Genomic DNA, 22,348 nt, shown 5'->3' on the forward strand with positions numbered 1-22,348 from the left:
TGTGGATGTCCTATGAAGTGATTTTCGGTACTTGGATGTATTTGAGTTATCAAAAATCATGAAAAAAGCTTGTTGAGTTACCTTATTTGTGATAAATTTGAGAAAAATATGACTTGATAGTGAAAGAATTCAACTATAATTATTAAACATGAATATGGGGATGGATTGTTGTATTATTGATTGTAGACCAGATTTTTTTATTAATAATTAACAAAATTTTTATCGTTAAAATTTAGTCTAATAGCAAAATAATGTAGACAACAATGCTATAAGTATAGAAAAATCAATAGAAATTTTACGGAATGAACACTTGGCGGTTTCCATTGAAAGATAAAAAAGGAACAAAGTGTTCACACGATATCACCCTGTCAAATTTCCGTGAGAAAAGCCTGTACTTGAGGCTTTTTCTATTGTAGATATAGTGGTAAACCCAATGTTAATGAGTTAAATTCGTTGGGATTAGAGTTGATCGTGACTTGATTTTAAGAGCTCATTACATACTACTCCAACAAAATAAAGTACTTCTAAAAAAATTATTTGACTATACGCAAAAGTAACTTCTAAGTCTCTGAAGTAACTTTGAACTTTTCAAATGTCTTGCCAAATAGGTCTTAAAACTTTAAGTCAGTTGGATAGTTCTAGCATTCCACTTTGAAAGTGCATTTCGGGTTTTTTATTATATCAAGATAATTAATGCATCTATACGCACATACTTAATTGTTAATTCATTTATTGTGTTAAATAGATCTTAATTTTAGATCCGAACAAGTGATGTGCAACTTAGAAAAAAAAAAAGAAAAAAAAACACCATATCACTACTTGACTATGATTTTCAATGTTTCTAAAACAAACACTATAGGTGCACATCCCCCAATTGGATACGACATAAAACTTCATTTGGATTCAGATGTGTTAAATGCAAATTGAAATAAGTGTAGCGATGCATGAAATGCAGTCGAACATCCAAGAATCAAGTATACGTATGGTACTTCAAAGTGGTGATGACAAATTAAGTATGGACATATTTAAGTATCAATCATTCATCAAAAAGTGGAGTTGAATAAACTTAACAATACAATGAGATAACATTTTAAATATTTTTTATTTCCGTTCAGTCTACTTACTGATCATGCTTTTAATTTAATTTAATTTTTTAATATTTTTGGAGAACTAGACTCTATTGAATTTTACCAACTTGGACTTGAGTTCATAAATATGCAGACATTCTTAATTGAATATTACGTTAGAACAAAGTTTAAAGCATGACGATGAGTGGTCAAGAATTTTAGGAAAACCTACCAAATTGTCAAACAAAAGGTAACAACGCATGAATAGATAGAGGGGAATATTGAAATAATTTTTCGAAGGAATTTTCGTAATTCAAAAAGGTCATTAGAATAAGGGTGGACATGTACAAAAAGTTAAGAGAATAATACATAGGTTAGGCTTTTATTATACTACATTTCATCTATAAGTAACTAAGTTTAAAAGTTCAAAACTGATGTCATAATTAATAAATATTATATATAAAATAAATTATAATAAATATATATTGTAAAGTAATGCTTTCAATTATCACTCTAAACGGGACTCTCTAAAACAACAAACTGTGAAGATCTAGCAAAATAGAAAAACCACGGAGACCTCTTAGGAGCAAATAATCTCCTACTATCATCGCTGAAATTTGATTATTTGATAATCATCAGATTATTGAGGTTGCAATTTCGAAGCTATCAAAAGATTGAACAAAGATAAAATTTATAGAAACCCGTCGGAGCAAATAACTTCGATTCTCATATCGAAATCTAGTTTATTGAAACCCGCTGGACGATTGAGATCATAAGTTGGAAGTTGTCGACATTGTGTATCAAAAGATCGAACAAGGAGAGAATCTATAAAGAACTCGTCGAAGCAAATAACTTCGATCCTCACCATCGAAATCTGATTAATCTAAACCTGTCGAACAAATGAGATCACAAATTAGAAGTTTTCAATACTGTGTATCAGAATTTTTGAATGCTATAGTCACAAAATGAGGTCAGAGAAATCAATGGTTTGTGACCAATTCTCTTGGATTTGTAACATTTGACCTACATATTGTAACGCATAACCTGTGAATTGTGACACGTGATAATAATTCAATTGACTTTGACTAGTTCTTTTGGATTTGTTACCCGTGGATATTGATTTGTGACACGTGCAGTACGACTCGCGACCTGTGAGCTATAACTTTTGGCCTATTATTTATGCTCAAAGACCTTTAACATATAATATGTTACCAATTTAGTTTGATCCGTAATTCGTTGACATTGATATTTGACGTATACAATCTGACTCGTGACCTGTGGAGTGTGGCTTGTGACATGTAAACGTGATCTGTAACCAATTTTGATTGATCTATGACATGTGAACATGTATCTGCGATTAATGCACAATGATCTGTGACCTATCACCATCGCTGGCACCACCAACAGATATCAACACGACATTTAACATACACTCCAAGGCACATGTGACCACCACCAAAACTGCCCAAAAAATCACCACAAAGCTACCTCAAAAACTACCCCAAAACACTGACTATGTAGCGGATTTGAAAACCACCTCAAAAAGCACCCCAAAATTGCGACTATCTATGCTGCGTTCAGATCGCTAGCACCGCGAGTGCTTAACGATGAACACTTTTTTTCAATCCTACCCCTTAGTGCTCAACCGTGCTTGCCTTCATTTTTCCTTATGATAATTCGAACGCTTTTATTAATCCACTCATCAATCTCTCATGCACCGTCCCCATTTAACCTCCCCCATTTCCTCTTCCCTAAATCCATTAAGCTTAGAGAATCACATATTTTTCCTTGCCCACCTAATTTCTCGCAAGTGAGTTTAGTGCCTTTTTGGTTAAGAGATGTCAAGTGGTAGTAATTGAAAATGGAGGTTAACGGTAGAGAGAGAATGGAAGGGATACAAAGAGAATGGAAAAGAATTTGGAGATGCATTCGAAGTGAAATGTGTAGGGATGGGGTGGGAGTGCGTAGGTTGATTAATTTAGCTTTATAATATTATTGTTTAAAATTAAAAAAAAATATATATTACCTAATTTTTGTAAAATATACTTTCAAGAATCAAGATCTTATTTTTGAAAACATGTCCTCGAGTAAGTTTTTCGGGTTAGCCCAAACTCACGTCCATTTATCCCTCTTCAGACAAACAGCCACCCGTATATATCTAAAATAAACAATTTTTAATTTATAAACTTTGTTCTTGGGTTTTACCGAAAACTGAAGTCTGGAATCATTAATTTATCCTAATCGATCAAAATCAACCTACAAATTTTGAATCTTTTTCTTCAAACTGTAGCACAATTGACACTTATATTCAGGAACCGATTTATTTTTTAATTTGAGGAAAAATTCAATTTTTTGGATGAAATTTTGAAAGTTCTTGGAAGTTTTCGCAGTTATTGATTAGGTGAATCTGATGGATGGCAATAATTGGAGGGCGAACTCGGGTCAGGCACAGGTCCCAGGTCAGGTTATGGGTGGTGAAGTTCCGGCAGCTCCGGGTATGGATGCGGGCGATTGGAGGACTCAACTACCAGCCGATTCCAGGCAGAGGATTGTAAACAAGATGTACGTAAATGCTTTTACTTCATATTTGAATTTTTAAATTTTTAATTTTAATTTTATTTTTTAGGATATAAATTAATATTAGTTCACGTTGACTTGCCTGAAATTTTGAAATTAGTTTTTTCGTAAGTTCTGATTTTTTTTTTTAAAAAAAAAAGTTCATATCATATCATATGTCGTACCTTTCCAACTATAGTGAATAATTTTCAGTTAGATTTGATTTACTACAATCTTTTTGTTAGTGATTATTTTGTGAGGAAATAACAGCACGATTCTTCACTTGCATAGAATGGACACCTTGAAGAGACATCTTCCTTTCTCTGGACAAGATGGACTTCAGGAACTCAAGAAAATAGCCGTAAGATTTGAGGAAAAAACTTATACTGGCGCAACAAGTCAGGTATATTTGTCACAAAACTATTGATTTGTGCTACCTACATTTAGAACAATAAATTTCTCATGGAATTTGTCTACTCGATCTAGTAAAACTATGTTGGCATGTCTTTTATTGATGTTAGCACACGGCACGACGAGTTATATTTGATTCTATTTTCAGTTCTAAACTTCCGTTTAATATTTTGCTCTTCCAGTCGGATTACTTGAGAAAGATATCTTTGAAAATGCTGACAATGGAGACAAAATCACAGAATACCATGTCCAATTCTCTTCAATCAAATGCTCCAAGTAATAGCAAAAATCCCCAAGATCCAGGTACCGTGTACTTCAATGGTGCACATAACAAATATGTTTTCTCGTGCTTATAAAACAACTAATTTTTGTTGTTCTTTACTTTTACTCGATGCAAGGAGTTTAGCCCCATCTCTTTGTTGAGAGATGCTCATTTTAGTGCATTTGGCTTGCATTCTTGATCCTAGAAACATCTTTGCTTGATTGAACATGTCCAGACTCAGCAAGGTCAGCTCACCAATTGTCATTGGTTGATATACCATAAATCTTTCAGGTTTCTCGTCTTCTCAACCCCAAGAGACTTCTTAATGCCTCAATTACCACGAGGCTTGAAATTTCTAATCTTTAATTTGGCCGGAATTGTGCTAAAACTGTTTTGATAACTGGCCACCTTCTCCTTCCTCTTATCTGTGTTCACAAATTCTTTGAGGTTTTCAACTCGTCCAACTCCTTGCATGAGATTCACCAACTGGACCTGTAAAATGCGACGTGTCTATCCCTTCTTGTATAGATCTGTTCGTGTTCTAGTAGCAGAAGTCTTTTGGATCTCTTGATGAATAGTGATCTTATTTTGATGTTGTAAATTCATATGAGAGTGGTGTTATTCCACATATAGAAGTCTTTCATTCTGAGATCTATTAGTTGTTTTAGTAGCAGAAGTCTTTTGGATCTCTTGATGAATCGTGATCTTATTTTGATGTAGTCAACATATAAGAGTGGTGTTATTCCACATAGATCGGTTGTTCGTAAAATCAAAATCAATCAAAATGAGCCTGGATTTCTGAAGTTCTTGTTCATGTGCTCTGCAATCAGCTATTGGAGCCACAAGCTCTTATTCTAGAAATTTAAGCATACACCATTCATCTGAATCTTTGAAAGCCTACTGATTTCAAGCTTTCCCTGCTCGAATTGCCTGTAAGTGCCACTATGCATCTTCCCATTGTCGTGTTCCTATGATTCTCTAAAGGCTCATTAGTTTCAAGCTCCTTCATTGCCTGAATTGCCTATAAAGTCATCCTTCTGTGGCCTATTTGAGGAAGAGTGTTCCCATAGTTTCTTCTTTATCTGCTTTGAGTCTTCTTTACTCACCTTATTCTTTTCTGTATATGTCTTCCGTCTTAATCATATACAGAGCCAGAGTGATGTATATTTTTTTTAGAATATATTTTGTGTAAAGTGATTTTAATGGAGAATGTATAGAGAAAATTTATGGGTTTATGTGCAAATTATTTTATTGGGAGTGTGTGGTTGAAATTGAGTTTGTGAAGAATCTCTACTACAAAGGGGCATAACAAGTTTTCCTTTTGGTGCAGAATCGGTGAATCCATCTTGCAGAAGAAAATAATAATTTCGAGATAGTCTTGTTTCTAATGAATTGATTTTTATTTTATCTTTTTTTACTTCTTATGTCCAGTTGCCTTTACATTTGTCAACATGTCCCTTTCCCTGTTTTCTTTCTCTTATTATCGTTCATTTCATAGCAGGATCTTTATATTTGTCTTTTTGTTTGTATTTTAACAGCTTCACAAAGCATACAATCCCAAATGCCAAATCAGGGGCAGCCACTACCTATTCAAATGGTGCCTAATCAATCTCAAATGCGACAACAGCTGTTATCCCAAAATATTCAGAATAATATGCCATCAACAGGTGTGCCAAATTCTGCTAGTATGACACCTTCACTTCCCCCTGTGGGTGGTGTGTCTCAGGCTACCATGCCTAATGTTGTTGGCCAGAATCCCAACATGCAGAACTTACAAAACATATCTAATGTAGCTCCAAATGTAATGGGAAATTCCATGGGGCAAGGGGTGCCTTCCAACATGTTTGTCAATACCCAGAGATCAATTCAAGGAAGGCAACAACCGGTTGTGCCCCAAGAGCAACAACAACAGTCCCAGAATTCACAGCAATATCTTTACAATCAGCAGTTGCAACACCTTATGAAGCAAAAGTTCCAGCAGGGAAATATCTCACAATCCCTTGTGCAATCTCAGATCCAGCAACAGCAGCAACATAATTTATTGCAACCAACTCAGATCCAATCGTCCCAGCAGGCTCTTATGCAAGCTTCTTTGAGGCAGCCGGCCAATTCATCTAGTCTTCAGCAAAATCAGCAGTCATCCATTCATCAATCAACTCAACCTATGCTGCAGCAGCAATCGCAATCACTCCTCAGGCAACAACAGTCACAACAGTCTTCCCTCATTCATCAGCAACAAACATCAATATCGCAGCACTCAATACTACCTACACAACAGCAACAGCAGCTTAGTGGGCAGCAGCCAAATGCTACAAGCTTGCAACAGAACCAGCTAATTGGGCAACAAAATAATATTCTTGATGCACAGCAGCATCAGCAACAGCAAAGGATGATGAGCCAGCAGAATAATCATTCCAACCTGCAACAGCAGCAGACAATTGGTCAGCAAAACCTTCCTAACATACATCAACAGCAGTCAATTGTTCAGCAGAGTAGCCTCCCAAACGTGCATCAGCAGCAGTTAGGCCCTCAAACTAATGTTTCTGGGTTCCAGCAGCAGCAAATGGTTGGAATTCAATCTGGTAATTCTGGGTTGCAAAATAATCAGCAATCTGTTCACATGTTACAGCAATCTAAGGTAGCAGTACAGCAACAAATTCAGCAGAATATGGCGAACTTATTGCCTACCCAAGCTCAACAGTCACAGTCACAGTCACAGTCTCAGCCGCCTCAGCAGCAGGTGATGTCGCAGACCCAATCGCAACCGGGTCAGCTGCAACACCAATTGGCGTTGCAACGGCAGGCAAATTCATTACAAAGAGACATGCACCAAAGGATTCAAACATCAGGTCCCTTACTTCAACAACACATTTCACTTGATCAACAAAAGCATCTGGTGCAGTCTCATAGAGCCATTGCAGAGGCATCATTATGTGAGTTTTTGATGATAAAATTTTGCTCTATCTATTCTTTATTGCTTGACTTGAATTTCCTTTATCTTGTTATTCTGAATTTCTGAGTTCTGAAGTATGCCTTTAAAATGTTTATTCACTCTGATACAATATTTTTCTATCTTAGCCCATCAGTAATCATTTGGCGATTGAATCTTATTCATCCTTGTTACTATTCCATCTTTATTTATTGATTTGGATGCGAGTGCATACTTAATACATTGGCGAACTTGATTTTAGTATATTTTGTACATTGGTTCATCAAGATGCTTGTACATCTTTCTAAATTCCACTATGGTCTTTGCAAAGTGAAATACTTAATTATAGTTGTGGATGACTTTTGAAATTTGGGAGAAGACATTGCACATATATCAAGTTGACCAGGCGTTACAATTGAAATGAGTACATGAATATGAAAAATCATGAAAGCTGGAAGTTTACCGTTCCATCTATCATCAGGTGTAGATCATACATGCTAATGCATTTTTGGGTTTGATGAAGGATGTTTTGGCTGCTTATAAATCAGAATCCTGCATTACTTATTGAGAGGTGGAATTGAATGAGTTTTTGGCTATTTGCTCTGAAGTCTAGAGTTGGGCTCGTTTATGTTATATCTCTCGAGACTCTGCCTCTTCATATATCTACCTTTGCTCCCTCCTCTGTCTCTCTCTCCCTAAATGGTTTGCTGGAAAATGCTTAAGGTTGCAATATATAAACACTTTAAGAAGTCTTCTTTGGAAAAGCCTAGCACTTGGAGATAGCTCCCCCCTTCCCCTCACACGTGTGTACGGGTATGCGTGCAACTCAACTCTTCTTGTTTTATTCTCACTGTCAGATGGTCTTGGAGCTTTTGGTCTGTGGAGTATGGATTAACTTGTGTCTTTATTCCTTGTGCTTGATCAATGATTTATTAAGGTGAAGAGTATAACATGATGTGCCAAAAGGAAAATCTTGTTAGGTATACTCGACCGAACACTGTAAACACTAGCACATTAGTTAGCTGCATAGGGAGCTAAAATTTGGGACTTCTGAGTTATAACATTTTTGTTCAATCTAAAAGTGGTGGAACTATATCTTTTGTCTTATGGTATTTTAAGGAATAATTTCTCTTGCAAAAATTGCTCTGTTTTATTTTAATGGTGGAAACTGAATGCAAGAAAAAGGAGGGAAAAAAAGGAAGAAAATAACATTGAAAATCACACACACACACACACACAAAAATCCTTTTCTTTCTTCCCGGCTGTGTGGTCTGAGGGGGAGAGGTATATGGCATGATTTTGATAGACCAACACAGATAAAAGAATATGTGTGCTGAATGAAGAAATTACAATAAAAGAAGGAAGATTACAGATAGATGCTCTGCATTCGTGAGGCAGCGCTCCCCCCTTTTCTAACTCCCAATTTCTTCTTGATTAATTCTTCAAACTACCCTCCCTTATTTATTCTAACCAACAAGTTATTTAACTTATTTTTAATTCCACTCATACCCCTAATCCTTTAATCCTGACATGTAGGATGGTCGGGGGCCTATCACATCCATTTACCTCGGTTGTACTTTGACTACTAAACATTTCTAATTGAGGATTATGATCTTGAGATTTCCAAGCTTACCATTTTGACTTATATTGAGTGTAGCCTATAATGTAGTTGTGTTACTGTTGGTGAAAGGTTCTTCGATCATTTTTTCCCCCATCTATTCATAAACTTTAGCTCGATTTTCATATTTTAACCTTCGAGTATTAAATTTGAGTTTGAGCCTCTGTTGGGATACTCTTTAGGAATTTTTTAGGAGGAATACGGGTGGAGACCACAAAATGTATAAATAATAATTAGTGGTTTTGAACTTGTGGTTGAAATTAAAGTTTGACTTTTACTAGGTAGTAGAAGTAACTTGTAAGTTACTAATAATGTTAGCTAAACACACACTGAAAAATATGTTCTTTGCTTGTCCAGAACCAGATGAAGTTCCCCATTCAATATCTCATTTATATTATATAATATCATTATTTCCTCCCCTGACACGATGTATTAGCATTGGATGATGGAACACTTGTCTAGTTACATTTGTATTTTGGTTAATTTATATTTTACTGTGAGATTTTAGTCTCAAGGATTCTTTACGAATATTTGAAAATCTACCTACACTTGCAATCCATTTATTATTTTTATGTTCACGTTATGTTTTATGTTTTCAAACTTATTTCACATAAATTTAGATACAAGTCCAAGTTTATTAGTGCGTAATGTACGATGGAGAATTCATAAATGTCTAAATAAACTTTGCTCCTTGAATTGTCCACTTTTGTTTTCTTTAAGCAGTCAATTCCACATTGGATACAATAATGCCCTTGTTTGAACCTCATTCTTTGGGAAAAATGCATTTTTCTACAGTACTTTAATATCATTTCAACCACACATTCTTCAATAAAATAATATTACACATAAATCTAAAACTTTTCATTATTTTTTAACCACACATTTCCCATCAATACACTATTCAAAAATTCATTTTTTCTCCAAAAATGGGGCTCAAACAAGGGCAATATATTGTAATATTGTTATATAGAAGAAAATTGATATAAGGATCTGTATATGAAATTGTGAATGATTAATACATTAAGTTTATTATGGCTCAGTGGAACTTTTTAAAAGTAGATTGTTGCAATTTGTGTGTCCAATGTAAGTCTAGTTCTCCTTTGAGTTTTTTGGTTCGACTCCAAGAGTCTCAATTTAATTCCTGGACTGTTTGAGCTTCTTTTTGCTATAGACTTATTATATATCAGGGAGTACCTTGAAGAAATTGAAAAAAGAGGACAGAATCAATCATATTAAGATGGAAAAAGAGCACCCTGTCTGTTGCAACAAGTCAATCAACCCCCTTCTTTGAGATCTGAACGAAACCAAATGTTGCTTCTGTAATTGTGAAAACAAAATTTCGCCCATATTTCTAATATATGTAAAATTGTTCTGCTTTCATATCTTCTAGCAGCTAACTCACAATTTAAATTCTATCGTAGCATCTTTAGATTCCTCGTCACAGACAGGAAATGCAAATGGTGGGGATTGGCAGGAGGAGATTTTCCAAAAGGTACTCCACTAAGACAGTTTTCTTTTCCTGTCTATTTAATCTTATGATACCTATTTTCGGGCAATATGTAAATGCTACTACCCTTTTGTTAATTTTTTTTTTTCATGTTTTTCTTGGAATCTGAAGTTAATAGATTTTACTTGCAGATCAGATCCATGAATGATATGTATTTTCCTGAATTAAATGAAATGTACCAGAAAATGGCTGCCAAGTTACAGAAGGTAAGATATTAGTTTAGAAGAATGTTATGCTTCGATTCAATCACATCTTATTTGGGCTGCCTTTCCATCCAACTTTTTGTCACGTATCTTGGCTGTCTTGAATACCTTTGAAATGATTTAATTAATGAAGGAAAACAATCGCCGTCCATTCCATTTTTAAAATAGCTAGTTTTTATGGACAACTACACTCGTTTCTTCGAAGAACCTATACCTAAAAATGCAATCACGCTCCCAGCTACCCTGAAAAGAGGGACAAATATCTTTAAAGTAACCCCCACCAAACTCTACCTGGGAATGAAGTTATGGTATATGTAACACCCCAAATTTTCATAAACACCGGGTTGTTGCAAAAAATTGATTTTTCCTTTTCATAAAATGCGGAACGACACAAATAAAATAAAGTAAAATAATTTTTTTATTTTCAACCGCAAATAATTTAAACACGAAATCTGAGATTCTAAGATTTAAACATAATCAAATGATTAATAAAACAAGGGGGTATTTTGAACAATTAACAATTAAAATTTAAGAACATAACAGCAAACTATTTGTTTATTTCCTTTTTCCTTTATTCGGTTCACTTGGCAGTCCGCATCAACAATTCGCCACAGTCCAATCGACTAACCCGTAAAAATTTGTAAGAGTGAGTATTTGAAAACACCTAATAAGATACGTGCAGTTTTTATACACAAATATATAACCATAAAAATTTACACTTCATACCACTCTGATATTATGGACTATATCAGTGACCAACCGACACACCCATATTAGGTCATCTTATAATCCCGTAGAATTTCATTTCTTAAAAAAAAAAAAAATAAAAAAAAATTAATGGCTATTAGCAATCCATGCATATTTAATTGAATATAAAAGTATAAAGAAATGAAAACACTTGCACATAAAGTATCTTATCCAAAGAAATGAATTTTTGAATGAACCCCAATATCTATTCTACTTCCTCGACCGTGTCAAAAATTTGGTCACTGACTCTTCGAAATTATTCTCTCTCTCTACTGTCTATTGTGTAGAAATTTCTTGGTGGAGAATTAGGGGATAATTGCACCTTATTTATAGTAAAAAGAATGGTAGTTGAGTCATGGTACAATTTTGATGGTGGGGAAAACGTGTACTACTTGGATAAACTTTAAATTTTGATAACCCAAACCATGATATGACACATGTACTTTTATTGTTTGAAAGATAGTACTTTAATATTCCACAAATAAGATTACATTTAAACCTTTAACCTTTATCCAAATATAGGATAAAAATGGCTTCATAAAACTTTATCTCATCTCTATAAAATCTCTTGTTGGTGAAAATAATTTTTAAAACCAATAGATCTATAAACGCATGGGCAAGCAGGAGGTGGGAAATTTGTCTAATTCATATGATAAGTTCTAGATTAGTTTAATTGGGATTTAGCTTAATTAGAAGTATCCCAATCACCTTATCCACTCATGCAGTGCAGTTAAAATAAACGTGAAGACTATTATTTTAATTTAATTTAGCAACAATATGTGGAGTTGAATTATATCAAAATAGGATTATAATTGTCAATTTACATTAATCATAATCAAAATGTGATTAAATAACAATTAACCACTATCACATATCCACCACCTTATCTCTGTAGAAGAGCACACGTGGCTACCCCTTTAAAAGTTGGTAAATTCTAATTCCAATTAAACACTAATAATAACAACTTCTACAATATCTTGAACCAAACTTATTCGAATTAATTTTTTCTCGAGCCTATAATACATAATTAAATATGGGCTCTCCAACGAGTGTAATATTGATATACTTATCATGACTCTATCCAACGAGTGTAATATTGATATACTTATCATAACTCTATCAAAATTCAATTATTTGCCTCAAAATATAATAATTTAAAATATATTTTATCTGAGTTCCTCATTTTCAAAATAATCAAATATAATATATAGAATATAAAATTTTTATTTTTATTTTTTTATTCTAAAAATTTTTCTGGATGATAGCAATCTTCTTACGTCATAGATAGCAATCTTCTTACGTGATAATATCCTCTACTAAATTGATATGTTGTTTAACAGTGTATGTCCTCATGTATTGCAGCATGATTCTCTTCCTCAACAGCCTAAGAATGATCCTCTTGGGAAACTCAGAAAATTTAAGGGTATGCTGGAGCACCTTCTTTTGTTTTTGCGGATTTCGAAGAATGAAGTTCAACAGAATCACAAGGAGAAGATTATTGTAGCTGAGAAGCAGATTATTAATATTCTTAACTCAAATAAACCCCGGCAGCCTGTTTCTTCTATGCTGCAAGGGCAGCTTTCCCAGCCTCACTTGCAGACCGTGCAACAATCGCTGCAGCCACAATCTCAAATTTCTCAAATGCATCCCCTTGAGAATCAAATGAATTCGCAGATGCAACCTGTGAATGTACAGGGTTCTATGACAGCTGTGCAGCAGAATAATGTAACCAACTCACTGAGTAATTCCTCATCTTCTGTTTCTGGTGTTTCAAATTCTCGCCAAAACATGATGGACGCACTACAGTCTGGTTCAACTATGGATCCTGGTCAGGGCAATGCACTGAACTCACTTCAACAAGTAGCTATGGGCTCTCTACAACAAAATCCTGCCAGTGGGCCACAACAGGTGAACATGAACTCGGTATCATCTCACAGTGGACTGTCAACATTGCAGTCAAACCATATTCCGCTGCAACCGAATTCAAATATACTTTCAAACCAGCATGTAAAACAGGAGCCACAAGTGTTTCCAACACAACAGATTAAACAACAATTTCAGCAGCAGCGGCAGCAGCATCAGCAACAGCAACAGCAACAGCAACATATGCAAAGACAGCACTTAATTCAACAGCAGCAACAGCAGCAGCAGCAGCATCAAACAAATCAGCAGCAGTCTGTGCAGTTGGCAGCACATCAAATGTTACAGCTTCATCAGATGAATGAAACAAATGAAATGAAGATGAGGCAGCAGATGGGTGTCAAATCAGGAGTTCTTCAGCAACATCATTCCTCTGGCCAGCGTTCATCATATCACCAACCACTGAAACCTGGAACTCCATTCTCTACTTCCTCGCCACAAGTCCTTCAGGTAGCATCCCCTCAGGTGCATCTTTCTCCCCAAATTGACCAGCAGAATCTTCTGACGTCTCATCCAAAGACCGGGACCCCCTTGCAATCTGCAAACTCTCCATTTGTCGTTCCCTCTCCATCAACTTCCATGGCTCCATCAATCATCCCAGGCGAGTTTGACAAAATGAACTCTGTTGTGGCGTCCCTGTCTAATGCTGGAAATCCTGGTCATCATCAAACAACTGGAGCATCCATACCAGCGCAATCCCTTGCTATTGGCACTCCTGGGATATCTGCCTCACCTTTACTTGCTGAATTTACCAGTCCCGATGGTACTCATGGTGTTGTATCTACCATTGTTTCGGGAAACTCGAATGTTGTAGAACAACCACTTGAACGCTTACTTAAAGTGGTTAGTACAAGACTCTTTTGTGATTACTTAAGTTGTATACCAATTACTTTTGAAGCATATTCTCTTAATATTTCATTTCTTTTCAATCTTTTTTTTTTTTTTTCCTTTTATCAGGTGAAGTCTATGTCACTTAAAGCATTGAGTTCCTCAGTTAGTGACATCAGCTCAGTAGTTAGTATGATTGATAGAATTGCTGGATCTGCTCCAGGAAATGGATCAAGAGCGGCGGTGGGTGAAGATTTGGTTGCGATGACTAAGTGTCGTTTGCAGGCCAGAAACTTTTTCTCACAAGATGGATCTAGCGGCACAAAGAGAATGAGACGTTATACAAGTGCAATGCCATCAAATGTTGTTTCATCTACTGGAAGTGTCAATGATAGTTTCTATCAGTTAAATGGGACTGAATCTGATGGGGAGTCCACTGGTGCATCTGGCATTAAAAGGCCTAGGATTGAGGTATTTTCTGCTAATGCTTTCTTTTTCTCACTGAACAGTTTGAGGACCAAGTTTAAATATGGAAAAAGTATTAAGATTAGAAAATTCTATTTTTCTTCTGTATTAATCTCGTGCTATATACTCTCCACATTTTTGTTGTTGATAAGAAATTATTGGTAAGTGTCAAGGGCATTGCAGTTCATGCATATTGATGTATTCCAGGGAAATGGAGATAACAAAAGGCCAACTGCATTGTTCCTAACTAAAAATAGGGCAAAGCCCATGTTCTTCAAAATATCAGATGCCATATAGTAATCTGACTTGTGGGGAAGTAAGCAATAGACTGTGTACGAAGACATTCTAGTTATGGATTTAGGCACTTGAACTTGTTTAGGCAGTATTACCAACGACATGGGTACAATGAATGCTGAAGCATCTCATACGCTATCAAAAACATATGTTAATTATATAGTCCGGAAATCCAGTCTGTTAGTTACATACTCCGAAATAAATCTCTGATAAATTTGAACTTCGTCTCCGATCTCTCTAATATGTGCTCAGATTTTAATTTTTTCCAATTTTTATTTGAGTTAATTATGACAATATTTTAGCTGTGAGTTTTGACTAACAAAATTGTTTTGATATAGTACTTTTTACTATTCGTGCTCTTTTTGTGCTTCCGACTAGAAATTAGTTATTTACTCTTCAAATCTTGATACGTTTAAGAGGAAATACAAACAGAAAAAAGTGCTTCCATCTCCCTGAAAGTGGGTAGCAAGGTAAGTTTAGAACACTAAGAAAGTAATTTAGCATAAGATTCTTTAAATTAGGAAAATGACCAACCCCTGCTACTGAAGATAATTTTTTTTTCTTCTCAATATTATCACTTTTGCTCACCAGGAGCTTGTTTGAGCCCAATTTATTGTGAGAATGTATTTTGGAATAGTAGATTGATAGCGAATGTGTGGTTAAAAAATAAAGAAAATTTTTGGATTTGAGTATAATATTATTTCTCCATGTCATCATACTTCGCCCCCATGCTTTTTCTCTAAAAACTCTCCCTCTACACTTCAAATCGCCACAGCCAATTGTCCAGTGAAGTCTTATTAAACAAAATAAGGCACCTCAATCTAAGGTCCCTCATCCTTATAGAACAAACTATACCTTAATTAAGTAGGGAGCATGAATAGGAAACGACGACAAAAAATAAGTAGGGAGATCAGTGAGTGGATTTAATGAGAGTAAGACGGCCTCCCTTTGAAAGGTATATACGTTTCCATTTCTCTAACCTCCTCACCATCCTTTCCACAATACCATTCCAAATATGTATACACTTTTAAACCGTGCCCCTGAAGGGAGCCCAAGATGTGATATAGGCAACTGGGCAATGCTACAGTTCAATATATCAACCAACTCCACGGTTAGTGACCTCTCTTATTGGAATAGCCTCAAAATTCCCCATATTTATCTTAGTTCAAACGTTGCATCAAAGCATAGAAGCAAACGACGCAAGTTCCTGAATTACCCATCATCTGCATCATTTAAAATCAGCATATCATCTGCAAATAACAATTGAGAAACCTGCAAGTGACCAACCGTAAAGCCCCTTATCAAACCCTCCCCCACATCTTTTCTCAAGCATCCTACCGAGAGCCTCCATTACAATAACAAATAACAATGGAGACAAAGAATCCTCTTGCCTCAAACATCAACTGCTTCTAAAATAACCCTCAGGTGTATCGTTGATCAAATCTGAGAACGAAATATTAGAGATACAAAACTGAATCCACTCATACCACTTATCTCTAAAGCCACATCGCTTGATCACACGCAAAAGGAACCCCCAATTTACATGATCTTATGCCTTCTGAATATTGAGCTTACATAGCATCCTTGGAATCCCAGGCGCAATCTTGAGTTAATATACTCATTCGCTGTAAGTACATAATCCAAGATCTGGTGCCCCTTTCATAAAAGCATTCTAAAACTTAAACACTACTTTTCCCAGCACATTCTTTAATCTATTCGTCAGAACTTTCGAAATAATCTTGTACACCCCTTGATTAAGCTAATAGGTCGAAAATCTTTAATATTAGTTGCTCCCGATTTCTTATGAATTAGCACAATAAATGTAGCATTAAAACGTCTCAGAAACCTACCACACTCAAAAAATAAGTAAGAACATGCTCGCACCACCTCCCAACAAGCCTTATAGACTAAGAACGAGAAAACATCCATTCCTTGGGCTTTTTCATCATTCATACCGAACACTACCTCTTTAATTTCATCATTCCCAAATGGTCTTTCTAGCCAACTGGCATCCTCCACCGTGATAGTAAAAGAATCCAATCCCTCTCACTTTGGCCTCTACTTAAATTGCTCATGATAGAGATTCTTATAGAATCTCACCATTTTGGTTCCAATATCCTTTGGGTCCTCATTAGTAATCCCATCTACCTGCAACAATGTGATAGAATTATTGCGTCTGTTAGAACTAACGACCCTATGAAAAAACTTGGTGCATTTGTCTCCACTTCTTTTAACCTCGTGACCCTAAATTTCAGGCCCCAAGCAATATCCTCTATCTCCACCAACCTTTCCAACTCTCCCCTTAATACTCCACGTCTATCCTTCTCCTCCCCAACCAACCCTCAACTCTTCTCTCTCCTATCCAACTCTTCTATGTTTGAAACACACATATTTTTACGATAGTTTACATTGCCCACCACCTCTTCACTCCATCTCTTTAAATTCCCTTTCAAAGCCTTCAACTTTTGATTGAACACATAATTGGGAGACCCCTTGAAATCATAAGAGGTCCATTAAGTCCGTACTCAATCTCCATAGCCTTCTACGTTTAACCATATCTTCTCACTGAAAAGGCCTTTGTCCACTAACCCCCGTATTCTCAGAGAACAAAATAGGGAAATGATCTGATCACATTCTTTCCAATCTCCTTTGAGTGCATCTGAGTACTTAGCCCCCACTCTTCACTAACCAAGAGTCGATCTATATGAGATGGAACAGGCTGGTCCCGATTAGATGACCAAGTAAAATCTCCCCCAATCATAAACATATCTACAATCATAATCTCCCTAATAAAATATGAAAAGTCCCCTGTAATCCCTATTAGTCTCCCACCATTAAACCTCTCAATAGAAAATCGAACCATATTAATATCACCCCCAATACACGTTGGGAGATTCCACCAAGCCATCATACCATAAGCCCCCTCTACTCTCATTAGATTTGTCCCATAAACTCCTATAGCCATCCACTGGAATCTGAAGGATATTAATCCTAGGAGTTTTAGTATTAAATAAAAAGGGAACGGAGAAATCAAAATTGTTAATGTACATTGAGGCTTCGAGATGACTTGATAATATTATCTCTAGACAGTTGCCTCTTCTTGGATCAGATAAAAGAGAACTCTGTGGAATGGATTGAAATACTACTCTATCAGTGGTCTGGATTGTTTCATCTATCCTTTTTTTCTTCTGTCATTATTAACGTCTTGTGGAATTTTTGGGAATTGTCACTGTGGAACGTAGGAGATCTATTTAGCTTTTTGTTTGGAGATAGTTCATTGTTCATAGGGTTCTGATATTATCCAAACATTGTATCCTAAAATGCAGGTGACCTGTAGGACCTTATTAGAAGTTAAGTAAATTTCAATTTATGTGTGTCAGATCCTTGATTAATTCACTTCACTGGTAATTATTATAGTGACGCCATGCCATTGGTTGTATAGGATATTCCTCCATTCATTTCATGTATTGGGCCTACTGATTTCAATGAAAAGAAACTTATTCTAGTGCACTATACACGTCTTGCTTCCTTCTTTCTGAGTATAATTGTCCACTGTTTGCAGGCTAACCATAGACTCGAAGAAGAACTGCAGGAGATAAATGAACGATTGATAGACACAGTGGTATATATTAGTGATGAAGTTGTGGATCCAACTGCAGTCGCTGCTACTGCCAAAGGTGGAGATGGAACCATCGTGAAGTGCTCTTTTAGCGCCGTGGCTCTTAGCCCAAACTTGAAATCACAATATGCTTCGGCACAAATGGTGAGATTTTTAGCGCCATCATGTTAATGCCACTTGTTACATCTGTATCTTCTGTACAATGGTTATGACAATACCTTCTACTGGAATGCAGTCCCCAATTCAACCTTTACGATTACTTGTTCCCAACAACTATCCAAATTGCTCGCCAATACTTTTGGACAGGTTTCCAGTTGAAGTCAGGTGAGAAAACATAAAATTTGGCACTTGCATTCTGGAAAATTTTATATTACACTTCTATTTTTGTGATTGTAGTTTGAACTTTTTAACTCACACATCAAGGGGTTCTCAATGTAACAGAGCGCACATGGGCTATGCAAAAAAGAGAGAAAATGCCCCATGAAAACTCACAAAGTACAGTTCCAAATAGATAAATAAGCACATGATATTGGTAAATATTTCTGGGCCACAATTTGATAAGGGAATTTGAAAACTCTAACGTGCTGACCCGCGATAGCTTATTCTGTTCTCTGCCTAGCTGTGCGAGAAGTTACAAGAACGGTTAACCAAACCTTAAAACCCTGAATTTTAGACACATTTCTCCAACATCAAGCTACATTTTAGACTGTGTGCTAGAATAGTGGATACTGCAAAATTTGAAACTTCTTTGGTATGAAAATACTAGGCTATGTTGTGACAAGTCACGTATTTTATCCTTGGCAGAAACATTCCATACGATTACTGTGTTGTACTGGTACTGTTAATAGACTACTTGATGGAGATAGAATAGAAATAGAAGCTAGATAGGAATTTAAAATAATAGTTTAATTCAGATTATGATTGTTTAGATTAGATTTAATATTTCGACGAAGTTATAGCTTATTAGAAGTTCTTCTAATTTTAGATTAGTTGCTCAATAAATGGAGGGATTATTCTTTGTAACATTCACCTTTGATTATATGAATAAAATTGATTTTCTTCAATGCCCTCAATTCGTTTCTTCAATTGCTTGTAGCAAATTAATACTTTCATGCATCACTAGTAGAATGACTCCTGGGGGTCAATGTGCTTCTAGTGGTCTACTTTTTTTATCTGCTGCGTTTTGGTTAGCTTGATCATGCAATTGATCAGTTGCCAGGGGTCCCACTTAGTTTGCATTTATGGTGGTTTTATTCATATCAACTATGCGGAGGATAATTGAAGGAAATTGAGATGAGAAGGTACCACAAAGTTTTTGACACGAATTATAATTCGCAGTAAGTAAAGAGGCTAATTAGTGCATTTCCATAAATATTTCAATTAAATTTGTTACGTTATTGAACAAGGATTGAGGAATTTATTCCATAAATATTTCAATTAAATTTGTTACGTTATTGAACAAGGATCGAGGAATTTATTCCTTTAAAACATGTTTTATATCTGGAATCTGTTTTCCTTCCACTTAGAATGCTTTCACATCGAGCATAATTTAACCACCACAAACATACTGCACGTCAAAAGGAATTAGAGTATTCTGAATTTAGAATTGCTCTTTGGGGTTAGATTTATGAACGAAGGACTTGTTTTTTATAATTACTCAGCTTGTGGGAGGCACCAAGGGATGCCTACTTTAAGTCATATTGATTGGAACTCTTGGAATGTGGAAGGGTATTGCCACTACAGAAAGTTATTGTATACTTAGACTAAGGGTAGGTTTGGCATTGCTCAACTTTTTCTTTAAGCTGGTCGAACATTCTTTTTACCCATACATTTTGTAGAATCCACGACTTATTTTACTCACTTATTATGCATACATTCCGGCGGACCCACTACTTATAAGCACTTTAAAGCCATACCAAACAAGCACTGAATGCATAACGTTGCCTTGGTATTTTTTGGGCCGTTCCATCCCAAAGCTGGTGAGACAAAAATTTGGAAGTTCCTTCTTTCTGTCCCAACAGATAAAATTATGAACTTTAGTTTTGTCTAGTCTTTGCAGTATTAATTACTTGAACTATGGAGACAAAATCTAGAAATTCAGGATCGGGGCAAATGTACGGGATTTCAGGAATATAGGGAAAAAAGGATTGGTTCGTGCTTTTTAAATGTGCGTTTAATAACTCTGGCATAGCTGTGGACCAGGGTATTTAAGTGGCAACCGAACCTTGAATTTTTCTTTTCTTCCGTTTTCTCTGTTAGTAGGGAGCTGGCTGCCTAGAAACTCAGGCTCGGCCCAATGTACACCTGTACTGTGAATCCCTCTTCCCCAAAAGCCCGCTTTCTTTTCTCCAAATCATGGCTTGTGTTTTCACTTGCATATTATCAGATTGATATCTACATATGCTGATATATCATGTAACTCCATGTATATGCAGCAAAGAGTATGAAGATCTTTCCATAAAGGCGAAATCAAGATTCAGCATCTCTCTCCGAACCCTCTCACAACCCATGTCACTCAGTGAGATAGCAAGGACTTGGGATATTTGTGCTCGTGCTGTTATTTCCGAGTATGCACAGCAAAGTGGCGGAGGAAGTTTTAGCTCGAAATATGGGACCTGGGAGAACTGCTTGACTACAGCATGATGCTGCTTCTTAACAGTTTGTCTCCCATTAAAACTTTTATGGATACTTGAGAAGATATTCTTTGTTATGTATTCTTCTCTCTTGGAACACCGGACAAGTATATATATGCTTTGTAACTGTAACAGTACTAAGAATGCGCAAAGAAGCGAATGTGCAGTCAGTTGTGTGTATATTTCTGATTTGGTTTCGACTGTTCTTGTGAAGTTCAGAAATCTGAACCTATGAAGCCAAAGTTCACATTATAACGGGTACATCTGTATAAGTAGACTGAACTCATTGAACTTCCCAGGTTTTGTAATTCGTTTTGTAGGGTAGATAAATTAAAGTAACAGTTATAACGTTTTACACGAAATAAAGTCACATTAAAGATTAAAGATCAAAATAATTGAAACAATATTGACCTCTACTCTACATCTTGATTGGATGCTGATTCATTTGCTTTCTTGAAAATTGCATCCACATACCTCATTATCAGGGATGAATGTAGGACCGGATTTAAAAATAATAATAAGAATAAATTCTAAGTTGAGTTAATATGTAAAAATGAAAAAAATAAAATAAAATCAACATAATTCTTTGTTGTTTTTTACATAAAAATATGAAATTTGTAAAGCAGGAACCCGAGGCCAGTCTCCCTACATCCGCCATTGCTCTTAACATCTTCTTCATCGAGTGAAAAATTGTCATCTGAAATTAACTGAATGGTACCACGTAATGTAGAAATATGATGTGATCAAGTATGGAATCTCAATATTCACAAAATCAGAACTCCAATGATGGCCCTTTGACTCATAAATCCTTAAATTTAATATTGAAATTAGGGTTGGCAACGATTCGATTCGATTCGGGGTTGATTCGATCAAAAGCATCACCGAACTATCAATTTTTTGGTCATACCATAACTGCAACATAAACACTAAGTCGGTTCAATTCGGCTCGACTCGGATCATTAATAACCACGAAAATAAATTATTTTTTATAGATCGAACCATCAAATTGGAAAAAAAAAACAATTTACGAAAAAAAGTCAATGAAAACAGAAACATAATACTAAGCCAATTGAGGAGGGGAAAAAATGCCAAATAAAGACTAGTTGAATAAATTATGATATTAAAAATCATTTTTAATGTTTACTTCACGGCAACAGCAGATTGATCTACTTTACGCTACAAAGTAATTGACCCATTCTTCACACCTATAAACACAAGAAGCTTATGAACATAAATTGAGAAATTTAAAAACTCAATTAAAGAAAAGATTAGTTCTCCATTAGACTTGT

General features: G+C 35.6%; 1 protein-coding gene across 3 annotated transcripts; it reads left to right on the forward strand.

Annotated features, from left to right (window-relative positions):
* The first annotated feature begins 3,174 nt into the window (after positions 1-3,174).
* LOC111381183 (mediator of RNA polymerase II transcription subunit 15a-like) lies at positions 3,175-21,367 on the forward strand. 3 transcript variants are annotated; one of them, XM_023004927.1, is made up of 11 exons: positions 3,175-3,629; positions 3,915-4,026; positions 4,217-4,337; positions 5,835-7,229; positions 10,274-10,335; positions 10,482-10,556; positions 12,663-14,063; positions 14,178-14,519; positions 18,370-18,570; positions 18,662-18,750; positions 20,862-21,367. In XM_023004927.1, the coding sequence occupies exons 1-11, from the start codon at positions 3,478-3,480 to the stop codon at positions 21,067-21,069; spliced, it is 4,158 nt and encodes a 1,385-aa protein (XP_022860695.1). In that variant the 5' UTR covers positions 3,175-3,477; the 3' UTR covers positions 21,070-21,367. The 3 variants fall into 3 exon arrangements, with proteins under 3 accessions (XP_022860695.1, XP_022860696.1, XP_022860694.1); XM_023004928.1 differs by lacking the exon at positions 20,862-21,367 and adding an exon at positions 18,868-19,441 and having other exon boundaries at positions 10,265-10,335; XM_023004926.1 differs by having other exon boundaries at positions 3,176-3,629; positions 10,265-10,335.
* Positions 21,368-22,348: the final 981 nt, after the last annotated feature.

This window comes from Olea europaea, unplaced genomic scaffold (assembly GCF_002742605.1).
Source record: "Olea europaea var. sylvestris unplaced genomic scaffold, O_europaea_v1 scaffold2266, whole genome shotgun sequence".
In the NCBI taxonomy this organism is placed as follows: Eukaryota; Viridiplantae; Streptophyta; class Magnoliopsida; order Lamiales; family Oleaceae; genus Olea; species Olea europaea.

Bases quoted from the DNA above. Each gene is read 5' to 3' on its own strand.
- LOC111381183 (XM_023004926.1), top strand. From the start codon at position 3,478: ATGGATGGCAATAATTGGAGGGCGAACTCGGGTCAGGCACAGGTCCCA. The intron at 7,230-10,264 runs GTGAGTTTTTGA...ATTCTATCGTAG, and splicing joins CATTGCAGAGGCATCATTAT to CATCTTTAGATTCCTCGTCA. The intron at 14,064-14,177 runs GTTAGTACAAGA...TCCTTTTATCAG, and splicing joins TTGAACGCTTACTTAAAGTG to GTGAAGTCTATGTCACTTAA.